Genomic DNA, 19,300 nt, shown 5'->3' with positions numbered 1-19,300 from the left:
CATGCATTAGTATTCAATGCACATGAAAATGAAAGATTTTTGATGCCTCCAGCAGTAGTGAAAGTGATTGACATCGATAGGAGGCAGCTAATGTCATCAGACATACCATTCTTTCATTATCAACAGTGTCTTTAAAGAAGGCTGCAAAAATCATTAGGCAAAATTTGGACTCACAAAGGGGCCCTTTAAGGAGTTTGACTTTACCTCTCTCTACCAAAACGGGCGCATGGATAAATTTTTGCAAACAAACTCCAAAGTTGGTGGAGGTTTGACAGTTAGAATGTCCTCTTCAAGCTCTATCTACTGATATATAGCACGCCATGAGATTCCTCATATTTTAGAAGATTCTTTTTTTGATTCACCTATGATGTGACAACTCTATCGGAATCTAAGTGTTCACCTATGAGCTGAATAAAAAAAAGAATCTTCTAAAATATGAGGAATCTCATGGCGTGCTATATATCAGTAGATAGAGCTTGAAGAGGACATTCTAACTGTCAAACCTCCGCCAACTTTGGAGTTTGTTTGCAAAATTTTTTCCATGCGCCCATTTTGGTAGAGAGAGGTAAAGTCAAACTCCGTAAAGGGCCCCTTTGTGAGTCCAAATTTTGCCTAATGTGGTAGGCCACTTTGTTGTGTTATGCCCTAGGTGTTGTTTTCTACACTAGTCGCCATGTCGTCCATGATGTTGGCCAGCAAGGTGAACCACTACTCACAACCATACACAATTTTTATCATCAAAGCTACTTGCAATCACATGATGTTCCACTAGCATGTAGAATCTCACATTTTGTTTTCATCTAATTCTTGATTTTGGTTCAGGTGGATTTGTAGCTTCAAGATTTTTTTTGGTAGGTCAACTTGGCTCCCGTTCCGCCCCAATTTTCCCCTCATCTTACCCATCTCATATCAACTACTGCTTGTGTGTAGGTATGTTTTGTAAGCATATTGATTACTGAATTGAGTTTGTATCCCCTTGTTCACTTTTACATATGGGTATTTGGGGGATACTTTACCTGAAACTGAACTTAAGTGTCTCATTAGTATATAGTGATTTGATAGGAAGATACCTTGTGTGTCGAAGCCATTGCATGTTTTGTGGTTAGTGCATTGGCAGATTGTTGAGTGTTGCTTGTACATTGGCATGATTGTTCTGAGTTACTAAAAAGAAATTTCTTTGTTTTTACAGGGATACCAATTAATGCGAACTAACCTAATTAGCAAAGGTGATAGTCAGTTCCAAGGGTTTGCATGTGGTCATCAAAGGAGGTATATGATTCGTTTTCACTTGAGGAATTTACACATGCATAATAATGGCTTTGGTTTTTATTGTTGTACTTATGCATGTGAACTCAAATATGAAGTTAACTTTTCAGCTCTTGGTTTGCAGGCTCTTTTACAGACTTTCTAATGCAAGCGCTTTGATAAAAGTTATGATTTTCAGACGACCTATCTAGAGTCAGTCAAACTGGAGACGCATTTATCTCGTAAAGATTATAAATGTCATTATAAACCTGAGCTTGTGTTTATCTCCACTATGCTGGGTTGTTTTCTCTTTGGAGACTCAAAAGACTGCGTTTTTTCATTGACAATTTGTTTGATGTATATGTAAGACAAGATTTGGCTTTTGTCAAGTTGAGGTTCAAGGGGAGCTCATGCTATTTGCTTTTGGCAATGTTTTAATCTAAACAGTAATGTTATTTCCATGGTGGTCTTCAAGACTTCGTCTAAGAGATAGGTGTTAGGCTTTGGTTTCAAGATTAGAGGATGCTCTCTAATTTCAAGTTGTTTCTGTGTGACTAGATTGTTTCGTTGTATGCTTAATTATGGGTGAGATTTTATTCACACTCATCAGCTAAAATGGTTTTATCTTGATAGTTCAATTCTATCACTTTGCTCGTAGAGAGTTCCATGTCAACATGCATTTTTTGATGTTTCTAGTAGGCAAGAAATGCACTCGCGCATCCATGTATGCACGGGAAGCCTATATAATAAAAATGTTAATTTGAGTTGTCTACATTCGGTTATACCAGTTTTGGGGATAGTGGGAAAATCCACTTAGGATTATTTTTTTGGTACAGAACCCATTTAGGATGAAAATTTTTATACAGGACATTACTTAATTTGAGTTTTAACATTCTTGTATAGAGAATGCTTGTTCTTAAGTAGGCAAAATGAGAATTTAACTTGTCAATTTAAAGCTGATGAATCCAAAGACTCTGACATTTTGAGACAATTTGAATGTAAGGATAATTATTTCAATTCCTGGGAAAGGTGAAGAAGAAAATATTCTTGATGAGTTTTTTTGGTAGGATTCAAAACTTGTCTTCTTTAACCGCACCTTGAACATGAACCAAAATGTGTATCACACATTTAGTTTGCAATCAATACTATTGTTATGTAGAATCTCTCATTTCAGAATATCCTAGCAAAGTGTGCTCGTAATGTGAGCAAATCATAATATGTTAATACATGAGGCAACTTTTGATTTCTACTCATAATATATTGTCATGAAGGCAACTTTCTATCTCTGTCTTGGATTGTAATTATGAAGCACCTTGGTGAGAGAAGGATTGGGTTATAAGATTGAGAATTTTTTCCAATTATGAATATATTTGTTTTCATTGTTTCATGACTACGGGAAAAACGTTTGAAGAGCTTTTTCACTATTTATCCCTCTTTCGAGAACTAGGGAAAGTTACTTCCTTGACTTTTCCCACCTCAGAACTTATTCCCACATGGAAGAACATTATCCCTAGAGGGAAATTAAACGTCTCAGGAGGGAATTTGACACCCTTTACTTTTCCCACCGTCACGGTCGGGAGTCGAAGGGCGTGCTCTCCCAGCCGTCCATTTGCTCCACTTTCCTGAGCAGAATACGATCCCTTCACTGCCCGATGAGTGACAACTCAGTAGGCAGAATTTGTTGACGCTGTGGACAGTCTGCAGACCGATCAAGGGCATCCAAATCAGCAACCGGAATCTCAGACCACCAGTGGCGAATCAACACTTCCCAAATCAGCACAAGGAAAGTAATTGTAGGCTTGACATGTCAGCAGTAAGAATACACGTCAGCAGCGCAGGGAAAGTAATAGCCCTCCTCCCTCCGGCACGTGACGGCTGGGAAAGGACACTGAGTGTCCTTTCCTCCAGAAAGAAGACTCCCCCATGGCTTTCGGCTCCCCGCCGGTCGCCATGGGGTCATCTTCTTTCTGGGGAAAGGCCTACACCTTAAATTTTTATCCCGCATGGAAAAGCATTATCCCTCAAGGGAAATTAAACTTCCCACAAGGGAATTTGTCATTCCCTTTAAAATCCACTGTAGGGAATTTTACACTAGGGTGGGAAAAAACACAGGAATGTGAGATCCCTTATGGGGATTTTACGTGGCACAAAGGGAGAATCAATACTAGAAGCCTGTGAGAGAGCCTTTTAAATTAAAGGCTATTGCCTTCTCTTTCATATCCTGGTTAAGCTGCATGAAAGGGGTTTCCTTATAAGAGCCACGGCACATCTACAGAAGAAGAAGCTGGCATTGTTCCTTTCAAGCAAGCAAGCTAGAAGAAGGGTACGAGTGAGCCCCGCTGATCTGCGCAGCATTGGTGGAGGAGCTTTTGGCTAGAAGTGTGCCATAGGTATTGAGGGTGAGCTTGCGTGTGTGGGTGGTACTTACAAGGCCACAATAAAATGTGATGCCATAAAATTCCTACACACCGCCGCCTGCAGGCTACATTCAATGCAAGCAGAGCACGTTTACGCATCATGATGATGCAGGCTAGCTTCCTGAGAGCCCTTATGCGAATTCGAAGCAAACTATCAAAGACATATGGATTTCCTCACGACTCGTTGGGGAGTCGGGACTAAGCTGGTGGAAATGGCAAACAGAATTTACCTTGTGGGCCTTAAAGACAGAGGACGACGTACAGCTTGGAAAGATTTCTTCGCCGTTATGCAGTACAATCCACTTCCGAACGGAATATTAGAGACTAAAGAAATGCTGAGACAAGCCATAGGCTATGTCGAAGAATCCACAGATACTTCACAAGGAGCTTTTGACATGTTACCATATAGAAAAATATATAAATTTGCTAGATGATTCACTAGTTTGAATACACACAACTAGTAAAAGTGCAAACTAGCAACTGTGAGACAGTTTCTAGTTGGTCAATCTAGTAAGTTTGTTACTATATGGCAAATGGTACTACCATATAGTAACTAAGTTGCTAGATCTAACTAGAAACTCTTCACACTTGCTAGTTTGACCTTAGTGTGTCAAACTAGTTAATCATCTAGCAAATCCAAACTAATAAGTCACCAAGTAAATCTAAACTAGTTAATGACCTAGAAAATTTAAACTAGGTTGACATATAGAAAATCTAAACTAGTAGAATGTATGCTAAGTCAAATCTTTAAGTGATTCAGGAAATGATTTAATCAACTTAACAAGAGAGGTACATGTAACCAAATATGAAAGTTCAATAAGATAATGTCACTTTCAAACACATAGAAGTTTCAAAGATACAAATCTCAATCTTCATTTTCCAACTCCACATCTTTGAGTGACAAAGCTCCTACCTTATGAAAATTGATACAAACTATGCTCTTCACTAAGAGCCAAGTCACTAAATCCTCACACATGGTAAAAGAATTGGTGTCACCCGCCTTCCTCTTGAAGAAGGAATGTGTTTTTTTGAGAGCAGTATAAGTAGGTTTTACAACATGATAAATGTCTTCAACCTTCTTAGTACCAAGCCATTTCATTAGAATGGCTTCTTTATCACTTACACATAACTCTCGTGCCTACAAAAAAATAACAAAGAGTATCAGTCATCATCTAGTTAAACTCTATGTGTATTAGTCAAAGTATAGTGCAAGTAGTACACCTAACAAAATACACACCTTTTTTTCTAAAACAGAGCTTTCATCAATAATACTCTCTTCTCTGGATCCACTTGATAGTTCCTAAACATGAAAACAATATAGTTTTAATCCTAGTTACCAAGATTTCATTTATATAGCTTAAATTAACCAATTTACCTTTTTCTTTTTGTTATTGGAAACCTTTGAAGCTTTCTCCTTTTTTTTGAGAAGCTCCTGAAGCTTACTCGTAGCCTAAAAACACGACACACAACAACTTATAAAAGAAAGTAAAATCCAATATCGATCAAGCTACTCAACGCAAATATATTACTAGCATACCTTTCTTTTTCGCACACTTTTTCTAGAGAGCAGATCTATGTTTGAATCGCAAAATTCACTTGAAGTGTTATCTTTCATTTTCTATATACCAAACAATCACAATAATCAAGCAATACAAAAAATGTATTTTATGCATCAAACAACATAACTTCAAACTCAAACCTTGTTCTCTACATGGTTATGATCAACACCATGTGAACTCTCATAAGATTTTTTTTCTTCCAAAGCAACCCCAAAGCTCCCATTTGATATAAATCTTTGATACTCCTAAATAAAAAATAATCATAATTTAAGTGAAATATAAATATAAATATATATATAGATAGATAGATAGAGAGAGAGAGAGAGAGTACTTTTGAACATACCTCATAAGCATCATTTTCTTCATCATTATTTTGCCAAGGAATTTCTGGAATATATACTTCTACATCTTCCTAAGTTTTCATAAATAAACCATAAACAAATTTAACTTTAAGAACACACATTTAGAAGCTCAAGATGAATAGTGTGTAGTAACCAATGACTCACATTAGCTGGTGCCTCCTTTTCCATCTTGTTTTCAATTACCACAACAGTATCCATGTCAGTAAGCTTTGCCAAAGCATTGTCATCGTGAGCATTCTCTACCTATTGAAAATAAAATGTAGATGAAAAAAAGCATCAAATAAGCCACTAAGTATTCATGCTAACTATCTTACCATTTTGTTAGGAGAATCATCTTTATCCAAGTCATTGGATTCTCCATGTTGCATCCCAACATCCTTATCATGTAAATCATTATTTATGGCCTATATTTGCATTTAAAATATCATGTAAGTATAAAACACACAAAAAACATATCTTTATTAATGCATTAAATAACCATACCGTAGATCCACTCGAGGAAGACGTTGATTGGTGGGCCTTTCGTTTGGTATACTTGCGCTTAGCGGCAAGAGACTTGATACACCATAAATAAATATCCTCCTCCTTCCAAGGATAAGAAGCTCCATCTATGACAATGTCTTTGAGTTTGCCTATGTTGTCTCCAATGATGCTCATAACTTGACTCTTTCGTTCAAGATTGTTTCGAAGGTCACCAATAGAGTCAACTTTTGCAAACCATTTTCCCACCTCCCCATAGTTAGAGTATAACACTCTATATTGATCCGGATGATACTTCAAAAGAAAATTTCTACCATTGATAGCCGTTTTCCGGCTCTCCATAATTGCCATAGTAAGCTACCTCACCCTACCAAAATCACCCAAACACTATGGCTATCCCTACCATTTCACTGTAAATAGGCGTGTGTGAATTAGGGGACTTTTTCCATATCTTCTTAAAAAACCCTCAGCTAGCTAGTCACTGGGCTAGGTGAGCCAAAAAAAATAAAAATAATAAAAAAATAAAAGTATATTATGGCCTCTTTGTGTGTAAATATTTCATTGTATATATGGCCTAAATATAGGGATTTTTTATAATTATTTTGGTATTTTATTTAAATATTTCTACTTAGGTGTGTGTTTTATTAAACCTATGTACACCTTCTTTCATCCTCTTACACCATAATTATATATATATATTTTTTTGCCAATATGTACATACTCTAACCTCATATTTTTTCCTTTATACAAATCACTCCTACATTTTCACCCTCACCCTCGTGAAAACAAAAAATTGATTTCTACTCATTGGTTACTTTTATTATATTATTTACTTGCATACCTTTTCCTCTTTCACACAAAATAATTCAAGGAGGGACCATATCATATGATTCCAATATCTTTCCATATCCATAACTCCTCCATATTTTTATTATTATTTTTACTCATTATTCTAACACCATGTGCTCATTGAGCTAAAGTCCATGAATAGTCCATACACTAGTCCCACCATGTATATATTTCTTTATTCACCAATAATCGTCCTCCATGCATGTGTCAAGGGCAACTTGGATGCTTTGTATTATGATATGACAAAGGAGGGGCTCACTCTTGGATGCATTGTACAAATTCAACAAAGGAGGGGTCCACTAAAAGACTTTTGCAAGCATAAAAACAGGCTTTTTGGTGAGAATTTTGGCACCTATCTCCACTCCGAATTTGGAGCAGTGGTCAAAAGAGAAAATGTAGCCCACGCTCTGAATAATCACCTCAAATTTTTTCATGATTTTTGGAGCTACCAGCGGTGAGCTATGATTTTTTGAGTGGACCCCAGTCTGCCCACTTTTTTCACAAGTAGCCCATAGTCTTCTCTCACCTCTTTCCACACTTCTACACACACACACACACACACACACACACACATTTCTCTCAATACCTCACTCAAACCTGCACCTTCAATGGTTTCTCTCACCTTCTTCACCATTAACCTCCCCACTTACTCCCATAGCTCTCATATGAGCTCTCCATGTACATACACCATCTCTATGCCTCTCTCTATTATCTCCAAAGTACAATTCCATCTTACTCCTTATATATATACATAAATTCAGCATGTGTACCATGCTTAACCTCTGCAAATCAAAAGATCTCATCAACGGAATTACCATTTTCATCACGATGATCAACCTTGGCAGCGGTGGCGTAAAGAAGAGAAGACGAAGAAGAAGATCGATGGTCATTTTGAGAACCTACACAAGTAAGTCCAAAACTTCTTCAAGCTTCACCATCACAAGGATTTGTTCACTTCATTCAACCATCTTACTCCAACCATCCCACCCATTCTACCCATTGTAAATATAACATTAACTTTCTAGTGACACTAACCACTAACATACTAACACAAAATAGCATTGACCTAACCATAAAAGACACCTCACCTCAAGACATGTATAGTAACTCTCTCTCTCTCTCTCTCTCTCTCTCTCTCCCCCCTTCCTTAAAACTTACTTTCACCTTATCTACCATCAATAATGCTCTCTTTTGAGCCCACACATATGACTCAAGCAGACAAAGAAGGCCCGCAATGCTTTGATATTCAAAAAAATCATAATCCTGATTTGTTAGCTTGTAAATTAGGATTTCCAATAATCTTAATGAGGGGTCTCCAACCTATAAATAGGCCCCTCTCCTTCTTGTAAAACAACCTCCAACATCTCACATAGTACCCCAACACTCTATGCGTGAGGAGAGACTTAGGTGTAGCAACCACTTGTGAGCTTCACTCTTGATGTGAGAGAAGCCTTCGAGCTACACATTGCAAGTGAGAGAGCGTGAGTTCCACAAATCTCAAAACCACTATTTTTGTATGCTCCTTCATCATCAATAAATTGAGGTTTGTTGCATCAAAGACGTGATTCGACGTTCAAATCTTCGTCCTTCCATTTGTGCAATACGATTTGGTGAATTCAAGGCGACTTGTGTATTTTTAGTTTCTATCGGTTGATCTTGATTTTAGAAAGTGTTTTAGTGCGTTTTTCATTGCCAATTTTGTGTCCATTGTAAGAGGGTATTGTGGTGAGAGGTCTCCCACACCCTAAGACAGTGTGTGTGTGTTTTGGCAATGTTTAGCAATCACTAAGCATTGAGTGAGTTTTGTACAAGTTCTAGGATAGCATCATAACGAACCATCTCCATTTTCAAGTCACAAATAAGGTATTACGCAAGATCCTTTCCTCTCTCTCTTCCCTTTTCTCTAGCTCTCTCTGGTCCATTTTGTGTGTGTCTTGGTGTGAGGTTGCTTGTGTGTGTTGTGTGGTGCATCTTCTTGGTTGTGCCAAAATCTCTCTTGCGTCCTAGTTCGCATACCATAACTAGGTGGTGCCCCTATCTTGTTTGGGTTTGGCTGTGGGTTTGTTGTTGTGTTGTGCTTGTGGTTGCCCCAGCCCGAATTGAGCAGCACGGGAGCCTTGAGGGGTGTTTAGAGGTCGCCTCTCTTGTTGCCCGCCCCGGACCGCCTCACCATAAAGCTTCCTTGCATCTCTATGTGTGGGAGGTGGAGGTCTAAACACCTGGTCATATATCTCTGGATCATATTTAGTTGCACAAGGTGGATCCCCATGTGTAGTAATGCTAGTAGGATTTCCTAAAATTCTTTTGTTCCCAGCATAATGGGCTCTCCATACACTCAACTCTTTGAGAGCTTCATCATGAGGTTTCGAAAGCAATGCAGCTAAAATAGATTGCGGACAACTCATATTTACCCTAACAAAGTCAAACAAGCACACACATATAAAAATAATTAACAACCACCAATAAAAACAAGTTAAATCACTTTAAAAAAAAGAGACTTAAGTCAATATAGACATATCTAAGTAGTGGGTTACAAAATTAAATATAGACTTGACACATTGTATACATGCTCAAATAGTGGGGTACAAAATTAAATGTAAACTTGACACATTTTAGACATGTTCAAATAGTGAATTACAAAATATAATCATTCATTGGAGCGCCATATAATAGGTACCCAACGATCAAGCTCCCCTAGCTTAGTGATCTTCTTCTTCTTCACTACAACCCAACCTTCGAGCAGAAACAGACAACTATCCCAACTTCTCCATTCATTCTCCTCTATTTGAACTTTCCAAATATTGCTTTGATGCATAGGAGGCTTTAGTATAGCAAGCTTTGCCATTTTTTCCTCACAGTTTATTTCCCTAACCACGGCATGCTTCAATTGTTCCACACCTCCATTTTTGATGCATACTTTTACTATATCATGCTCTTGGAGCCATAAAGGAACATTTCCACATTGTCCTTCCTCTAGCAATCTATCCCTTCTCTTTAAGTCTTTCACTTCATAAGCTATGAACTTATGTCCTCGCGATAATGGCATTGGAATAAACTTATGTAGCAAAGATGAGATTGGGCGAATACAATCCCAAGTGAAGGGCAACGGTATCTTTTCAAGGACACTCATTCCTGTAACTGTATCAATAAGTAATCGTTCTGAATGAGTATCACCTACAATGCATTGCTTATAGTATCTCCCTGCAAAGAAAAGCATGGACTTTCCTTGATGCTGCATAGAGAAAAAAGAAGTTATACAAGCTTTCCAATGGCCCCTTTACTCTACTTGTTGATTTATATCATCAACCTTCACCACCACATCAGAGCCAACTTTGTATATTTCCCCTCTGAAGAGAACCTTGTCATACGCCTTTACTTCTGCAATAGGAATGCTTGCTTCAATGTTCCAAAAGCTCCTTAAAAAGGTAGACTCCTCACTTGTTGGATTCCGATAAACACATCGCTTCTTTGAAATTGCAATGCCTTTGAGAAGAAGGCTATCTATACATGAAGATCTTTGACCATGTTTCAACAAGGTATTCCACAAAGATTTCGTTGCACCAATAGACGAAACAATTGCTAAACCATCCATATGTTGCAGTGGACACTCCTCTGAGTAGTCTTCTATAGCGGAGTTACTGAAAGTGCCACCCATTGAGGCATGCAAAGATCTTAAGAATCTTTTTTCCGGAAGAAGCCCATCACTGTCTGATTGCACAATCTGAAAAACTCTAGTAAAGAACTTCCTCAAATAATATTGGACAAATGATGCTTCATCCTGCATATTATTTGTCTTGATGGTGCTGTATATCTTTACAAGACGCTCAAAGATATAACACCAGTACCGATCATGTAGACCATGGCGTATCACATCATCAAGAAGCTCACCACTTCCAGCAACATGTTCCAAGGGAGAAGAATTTGCTCCGAAGTATTCTTATGTTTGAATTCTCCAAGATTGTAGAAGTGATTTTACCACTTGAATATCAACAATGGACCAGCCATGATCTCTAGAGTAATTGTAGAAACTATGAGCTATATCAATCAATAAATAGCCGAGAACTTGCATCTGTTCATCTATCCCATTGACTGTCCTTAGAATATAAGGAAGACACCACTGAATAAATTTTTGATTCTCCTCAGCCTTAAAAGAGTCACAATAGACACTTGGAGCATTTGGCCACCGTCCATATCGAATTGAGCTAGGCATCACCTTGGTGAGTTCTCTCACAGCTGCATCTATCTCCTTCTTTTGAGAAGCATCGGCCTTCTGAATTAGATGTGAAATATACTTCTTAAATATATTTAATGACATTGTGTGCATCACATCGTACACGCAGTCAAGGGATACATCAAAACCATATAAGTCAGTAAGTCTCCACAGGATGGAGACCCCTGAGAGACCTGATTTTTTCAAGGCTGCTTCCTTTTCAACTTGTGTACAGCATCGCCTGGCTTCCTCCAAAGCAGCTTTCATCTCACCAATTGTTCTATGTGGCGGTGGAAATCTACTTTGATAGCGATTTTCATTATAAACATATCGACCATCCAGTTTTGTACCATCTTTCACTAGAGTTGCTTGTGCCTTGTCACGCCTGCAAAAGTCACTTCGTCCATTTTTAAACATGCCTATCTTGCACTATGCAGGGTGGTCTCCAGTAACCATCATCACCATGGCGCGTATCGTGCACAACTTTGAATAACCTTCAGGATCCTCAAAAACTTTTTCTACTGGATACTCATATATCACATCCACTCCATGAAGATATAACTTCTCTAGCTCATCCACTAAAGGAGTAAAGCATGTTGCAAAAACATCGCCAGAGCTCTTTATACTCTTTTTACAACTTTGCAGGATAAACAATACTGGCAAGACCTCTATGGAGGAGTTGGGACCTGCATTAAGCAACAAAATCTCCACAGCACCACAACTTTTTTGAGTCGTCCGGGACGTCTGAAAACCGTCCCAATGAAGCAACAACGCTACATTACGGGGATCACCCTGACCACACCATCACACATATTAGCATTAAAGATGAGTGAAATAATGTCACAAAAATTATACATGGATAACTAACCCTTTGAAATTTCTTGTTGCATTGAATATCTTCCAAGCATTCGAGACACGTGAATTGATAAGCTCCTTTATCTGCATCCCATCCTCTTTGCAAGGCTTCATGTCGCTTAGAGCTTGGAAAAGTGGTGTAGATCTTTTTGCACACTGGATTAGAGCAAACCACTGGTAGCTCATATAAAACCATTGGATCCCAGAAATCTTTTACTTCTTGGAACTTCGTTCCATTCCAGAAATCAACGATCCTTCTTTCTGCATCGTTTACAATTTCAGGAAGCCATTCTTGCTTATGGCGCCATACATTCAACATCTCATGACAAAATGTATTGCATTTAGTCAAAAGCTTTAATTGAGGTCCAATTGGTATATAGTCGAAAGATAGCATACACTTCCTTGGCTTTTCACAAACGGGGCATTTTTCACAACACTGAAGGCAACCTCGCTTTAGCTTTTTAGAGCGAGGTTCTCTAGAGCATAAACACTTTGGCATTTCTCCAATAAAATTATCTTCCGAACTTGGTTGAAGGAGTTGTGGCGGATGCCTTGCCCCTTGATATCCTGTGCAGACACGATAACATTGGGCAGAAATCATTCCGAGCCCTTTCAGCATTGTCTGTAGTTGGTCCCAACATGCAGGGACTCTAATACCACCAAGGTCTCCTTCCCATGTAGATGGGAGCTGAATTAGTAGTCTCGCTAAACTTTGCTTGGCGCTTGGACGACTGACCCTTGATCCCCCAAAATCGCCGAACATCAAGCGAAGCATTTTATCTTGTACACCTATTGGTAATCGATGTTTATCCCATAGAGATTGTAGTTCCACTACTCTCTCAATGAGCTCCATGTACAAAATAGAGAAATCATCTTCTAGAACATCATTCGTGTCCATGGGAGCCTCATTTTGGCTTTGATCATCCACTTCTGCCTCAAATGACATGTGTTCACGGTCACTTGAGTCTTGCACATGATCGTAGGCGAAGTTCTCGCTTGATAGCCCATGTTCAGCTAAGCCAAACTTATTTTTTAAGCTATCATATTTTTTTAAGAGATCTTGATGACGATAATAGGTCGAAGCATGAACTTGTCGACCGCCTCCGCAATACAGTGAGCAACGGCAAATAGTGTGTCTTTCACCCTTACTAACCCTTTCCACTCTATTAATTGGACCAATAGAGGGCGAAACTTGGGGTTCAAGAAGAGTTGACATAGTTGTAGGTGTAGATAGAGGTGTAACCAGAGCTGACGTGGAAGGGCAGTCTAACTCTAGCTGCACCCTTCTCCTTTTACTTACTGATGGGTGGACTTTTCCCAATGCATCTTGTTGACGGTGATGATAGAAAGTCCTCTTTGTTACAAAAGCACACCCATTTGATAAGTGTTTGCAAAGGTAATCGCACGAGCACTTCCAAGATAGACTTTGACTCATGACTAATAAACACTCTATATTTCAAAAAGAATTCTTACGTCAATACAGATTTGAGATCATCATTAAGAAAGAAAACAAAGCAAGAATAGAAGTTTTGATCTTTTTTTAATGAAAGAAGATGACACACTTTAAATAAGAACTTTCTTAATCACAAATTATAATCATAGCCTGGAGCATCTTCTACAACCAATGGAGGAAGAACACAACTCCAAATTTTCTTGTTGGGTATGAGGCTTAGTAAAAGCTTTAGCCTAGAGTGAATTACATCAATAGGCATACTTTGGAATCCTAGGGTAGAGATTTTGTAACCAGATACAAGCCCAAGACATGCTTTCAATGATAGCACACCCAATTTTACATGCCACCCTATAGAATCGTCTATAAAGATGGTTACTACACATGTGGGAGGCCCATCTTTGCCAAATAAATAATAGAAGGTCTCTGGCCAATGATCTATGTTGACTCCGTTTTCCTTCAAGCCATCAACAACGCTTTTCACGAGGTCAAAGCGAACCTTATAAGCGCTTGCTTTCATAACATTCCAAGGCAATTCTTGATCTTTTTCCATAACGACAATGTGATTACAAATACCTAATAAGTTTGAAGTGGTAATTATTAAAAAATATCTCTCTCTCTCTCTCTCTCTCTCTCTCTCTCTCTCTCTCTCTAAATACACATCAAGTCTACGCACCCAATAATTAGATCCCTTTTTTACCCTAATTATTCAACAAATATAAGACATTTCTATAAATTCTCATCTATAGGTTTCCCCAAAGTTGTTCAAAGGTATAGTTTTTTAGAGCATTAAAAATAAACATTCGCGGTAAATCACAACATTTGCAAAAAAGATCAACCTCTTTGTCAATGCACTTGGGTTGAAATCCCCCACCCCACCCTAACCCTCCAGATCCCTTGACTCTTGACAAAGACGGCCTAAGTGCCATAAGCAGAAATGAAATATAATGCTTTACTTTATGTGGAAAAGCGACATAAGCTAAATGAAATGGTTTGAAATGAATTTTTACACCATGGTCTAGGAATTACTTTGATGGCATTACCGACCACCTGTGTGGCTTTTCCCTCCCCCCATTTCTTGATTTAGCCCCATTGTACATATGCTGGTTTTTTCATTGGGAGAGTCTCCCATCATGTTTGTTGTAGCCCGTGGTTGTAGCCCTATGGGCAGTTTCAATATAATGCTTTACTTTATGTGGAAAAGAGACATAAGCTAAATGAAATGGTTTGAAATGAATTTTTACACCATGGTCTAGGGATTACTTTGATGGCATTACCGACCACCTGTGTGGCTTTTCCCTCTCCCCATTTCTTGATTTAGCCCCATTGTACATATGCTGGTTTTTTCATTGGGAGAGTCTCCCATCATGTTTGTTGTAGCCCTCTCTTAAAGAGGTGGTTGTAGCCCTATGGGCAGTTTCAATATAATGCTTTACTTTATGTGGAAAAGCGACATAAGCTAAATGAAATGGTTTGAAATGAATTTTTACACCATGGTCTAGGGATTACTTTGATGGCATTACCGACCACCTGTGTGGCTTTTCCCTCCCTCCATTTCTTGATTTAGCCCCATTGTACATATGCTGGTTTTTTCATTGGGAGAGTCTCCCATCATGTTTGTTGTAGCCCTCTCTTAAAGAGGTGGTTGTAGCCCTATGGGAAGTTTCAGTGACTAATAGAAGGATCTTTTTCTAGAAAAAAAAAAGCTTTGAAATGAAATGCCTTGAAATGAAATGCTTTGAAATGAAAAGCTTTACTTGTTGATAATCGAATATATTAGACCACTGTAGGCACTGCTCGAAAATCCTTGAAGAGGAGGTTCGAGAGATCAATGTCTCAAACTGATGTCGTCGCTAAGGAACGGGGGACCCCGGCTCTTTCCGCGACTGCTTTCTTGCATTAACATCTGTCACACAGAAGAAGAGAAATCCTAGCTCAGTTATATTATTCGAGAGTATTGCAAGAGTCACCCCTTAATTTGTTGTTCTTATATATTATTCAAGCTATCACCTGCTTATAATAGCGCTGGCCAGGTCGACGTGGCAGCTGAAGTGGTAGTGGCAGCGGCGCAGTACTGCAACAGGCCGAGCTTAATCAATACCCTAGCTTCAGCGGCGCCAGTCAGGACGACGTACGTCAGGACACACAAAGCTCCACCGCAGGAGTGTGCCGAGATGGGGATGAAGAGGTGAGAGCTCGAAGGTGGCTACATGATTACCAGCAGCGGGCCAGAGCGCAGCGCGCAGCAGTAGAGCAGGGGAATGAATGCGATATTCAGTAGGCTAGAGGGCGAGCTCGATGGGCGCCATGGCTAGAGGGCGAGCTCGATGGGCGCCATGGCTAGAGGGCGAGCTCGTCAATGGGCACGCGCCATGGCTGAGTTTAGCAAGGCATAATTTTTCGCCTACAACTGGAGATAGGATAGAGAGTTAAGTGCAATGAAATGAAATGAAATGTCATATTAAACGACCTATGACATTAACCTTTGAGAACACCTCTTAGAAAATCCACGTAAAAAAAATAACTAGGTTGCAACTTGCTTACTAGTGTGCCATAGTTTCTATGGGTATTTATCTGTCGCGTATGGCATTAAGGTTCTCATTCATTGTTTTTATGGATTATCATACTTGCATACACATGTTAAGGAGTGTATATACTGTTGGCAGTTATATAGGGATCTAAATCACTTATGTCCCTTGTGTAAACTTTGGAAAATCGTCGTAGTTAAACTTTTAGTTATTCTTCATTAATCATTATTTACGCAAAAATTAGAAGGGCTACTCAAAGATTTTTCAATATTCTATTCTTCTTTCGAAGGGTAAAAATATGTTTGCCCCTCACTGAAGAGCAAAAGTGCCTCCGAAGGGCATCGAAGCCTTCAAAAATTAGGCTTTAATCCAATGTTTGGGTACAAAAATAAAATGAAGGAAAGTGAAAGACTAAAATTATCACACTAAAATCATCATCATGCTCGTCAATGTCCGAGGATGCCCCACTTCGGGCGTTGTCCGAGGAGGAAGTTTTGCATCGGTCATTGAAGAGCTTCATGAATCTCATCCTCTGTAAATAGTCGTACTAGGTGTCCCCCATAACGTGCTATAATAGTATTGATCCTCTAATGGAGCCTCCATGAGGCATGCTCATCTGGCTATTGAGTCCTTGCTCTAAAGAAGTGAGTGATCTTCTGTGAATGTCTCCCTCTGTCTGGTCTCCTCAAGCGACTCTCCCAAAGTCTATGAGTCTAGCAAAAACAACCTGAGGTATCTCTGATCCTGCTATCTCATAACTCTAGCCAACGCTCCAATTCCCTCTCTGAGTACACAGGAAAGCGTCCTCGTATCTCACAATATATCGGACAATGACAAATGTGACGTAATTATGTATACATTTAGGAAGCCTCCCTAGAACCTTGTCCCCAATCAAAGAGCATGAAATGAAGCATACATATCTACTATGGCAATGCTCAATAAACAAACCTTTCCTTAGAATCTCGAATTATGGATTTCTTTTCTTGCTCACAATTGCCTCTAATTGGATGTAGTGATGTATGTCAATTGCCTCACATTGCAGCTTCTCACACTATGTCCAACTTATCACGTTCAATTGGCCCAAAATTATCATATTGAGTGCCATTGGACCCAACGTCCTCCTTGGATATTAAAATCATTTGTGTGTGTATATATATATATATATATATATATAAGCTTTTTGCTATCAACCCATCACCGCCGACCAATTGCACTATAGCCTCCCTTCCATGTTCACATATGAGGAGATGAGGACTCTATTGAAATCATAGGATTTGCTCACAAGTTTTCTATCTAGAATGTCGTCTTTTGGACAAGATGCATTGTAGGATAGCCTCTGAAGGGGCTAGAAGGAAGGTGTATAGTGTCTGTCATTTATGTAAATAAATGTAGCAAGGCAATGGGATACAAGCTAATCTTAACAAGCAATCTCAGTTGTGGTCTCTTCCAATGTTGGATGTGGTCTCTTGGAATATTTGATTACAAGATTTGACCAAAAGGGGAAATTATGTTGTTACATGGTCACATGCTAATTACTATATGTTGATTGGAATGCTGACTAAACCAGAGATGTGACACCATACGTTAACCCTTTTCTTAATACCTTGGACTCAAAAAATGCTAGCAAGCTTTTGGTCCACGATTGATGTCCGATAATATTTGCTAGACAACCCAAACATGGAGGGGAATAGAATGATGAGGTCTTGAAAGTCTATTCTAGTATATCACTAAAATCCTCTACTAAGAAGAAGGATTTGTACAAAGTTAGTAGGATACACTAATAAAATTAGTGGGTTACTGAAGCACGACACATATTGAGCATCCTCGGGGCCAATATGTATGCAAAGTGACAGCTGCTTGCCAGAGTAGGACACATACTTGACCATCATTGGTGAATTTGTACCCAATTAAATAATGTTTATTGTCATAATAATCAATATCTAATTCTCCTAAATGATTTTCTCATGTTAAACTGATCATTTAATATGGGGAAGTGCGAAGGGAGAAAAAGCTAGAATATTGGTTAAGCTAGCAGACCGGCCACGATAGGGATCCAAAGGAGGGTAAATAGGGATCCAAAAGGAGGGACCGTCTGCAAAGGAGCAATGTACACCAATGGGCTTAAAAGACCCTAAGGTTCAACCCATTAAGACTTCCAAAATGCTAAGGTTCCAAAATTCAAAGGTTATGTCCGAAGGTCAAAAGCCTAGAGAAATTGGATGCTTTGTGTGTGTCCCAAAAGTCTTCAACCATCCCTACATAGGAGGGGGGCGAGCCCTAGAAGTAGGAGATGAGAGAGAAACTATCACACACATACACACAAGCTCCCTTTACACAAAGGGAATGAGGGACACATGTCAGCTCCCTAGCCCAGATGTCCACAAGGTGTACTTAGTTTCTATTGGATGGCCTTGGAGGTGGACCAATGAGAATTAAACTAGAGTAAATCTAGTTTAATTAATTTAAAAACGCTAATTAAAAGAACCAATAACAATTAAGTTGTCTAGAAGACTATTGGACAGTCTCCCAAGGGGTCCAATGAGCATTCAACATCCCAATGGCTTGCTTGATTCTAGGAGACAAAGGGGTCCAATGAGAGTTTAGTTGAATTAAGTAATTACCTAAAGCTCTCACAAAAGGGGAAAGGGGAACACATGTCAGAAGACTATCACTTATGCTGCTTAATTTTCATTGGCTAGGCCTGGGGAGGTCCAATGAGGTGGAAGAATGAGCAAAGAGCAAGAGGGGTCGATCAAGAGAGAGAGGGGACTGATTTTTGGAAGTCATTATCACACACACACACTCACACAATCTCACGTGTGAAGCAAAGAAGGCTCTCTCTCCTTCTAGGCTTGTGAGAAGGGAGGCCTAAACCAACAACTCTTGGCTTTGTGATGCAAATCCAACCAAGTGCCAAGCTTCAATGCATGCTCATCTCCTCTACCATGCTAATTAATAAGCTAAGCTATGCTAATATGAGTGATTATGTGAGGAGATGTACATCTTTCTCGTAAGAATACTCCTTCTTCCTCTCAATCTACTCTCATACCCCGCTAGCTCTCACCATCTTTGAAGGTGTGTGAGGTCTTGGGTCTGAGACCGTGAGGCAATTGATGTTGTGTTTGATAAGTGTTTTTCTTAGTGCATGAAGTTTCCATCTTCATTGCACTAGCTAGTATTGAAGGAACACAAAGAATTGTATTGTAAAATGTCTCTCTTGATGGGAGAAACCATAATACAAAGCCTTTTGGAGGGAGGACCGGCTCCATGCAAATCCGGTCCTCAACTGTTGTCAATTGCTTAATTTCTCTCTCTTTTGAAGTATTGTTCATGCTATCTAACTAG

The 19,300-nt window shown here is 39.1% G+C and overlaps 1 protein-coding gene across 1 annotated transcript; it reads right to left on the bottom strand.

Moving 5' to 3' along the window:
- Nucleotides 1-4,527: 4,527 nt before the first annotated feature.
- Nucleotides 4,528-10,150, bottom strand: LOC147449123 (uncharacterized). Its single transcript, XM_086521517.1, has 10 exons — nt 10,091-10,150; nt 6,067-6,357; nt 5,898-5,987; nt 5,728-5,826; nt 5,565-5,633; nt 5,362-5,466; nt 5,200-5,280; nt 5,038-5,112; nt 4,900-4,962; nt 4,528-4,800 (listed from the first exon to the last, which is right to left on the bottom strand). Exons 1-10 carry the CDS (start codon nt 10,148-10,150, stop codon nt 4,528-4,530), a joined length of 1,206 nt encoding a protein of 401 aa, XP_086377643.1.
- Between the last annotated feature and the right edge of the window lie 9,150 nt (nt 10,151-19,300).

The sequence above is a fragment of the Adiantum capillus-veneris genome, chromosome 10 (assembly GCF_014529385.1).
Source record: "Adiantum capillus-veneris isolate H3 chromosome 10, ASM1452938v2, whole genome shotgun sequence".
In the NCBI taxonomy this organism is placed as follows: domain Eukaryota; kingdom Viridiplantae; phylum Streptophyta; class Polypodiopsida; order Polypodiales; family Pteridaceae; genus Adiantum; species Adiantum capillus-veneris.
This window is presented reverse-complemented; position numbering and strand designations above follow the sequence as displayed.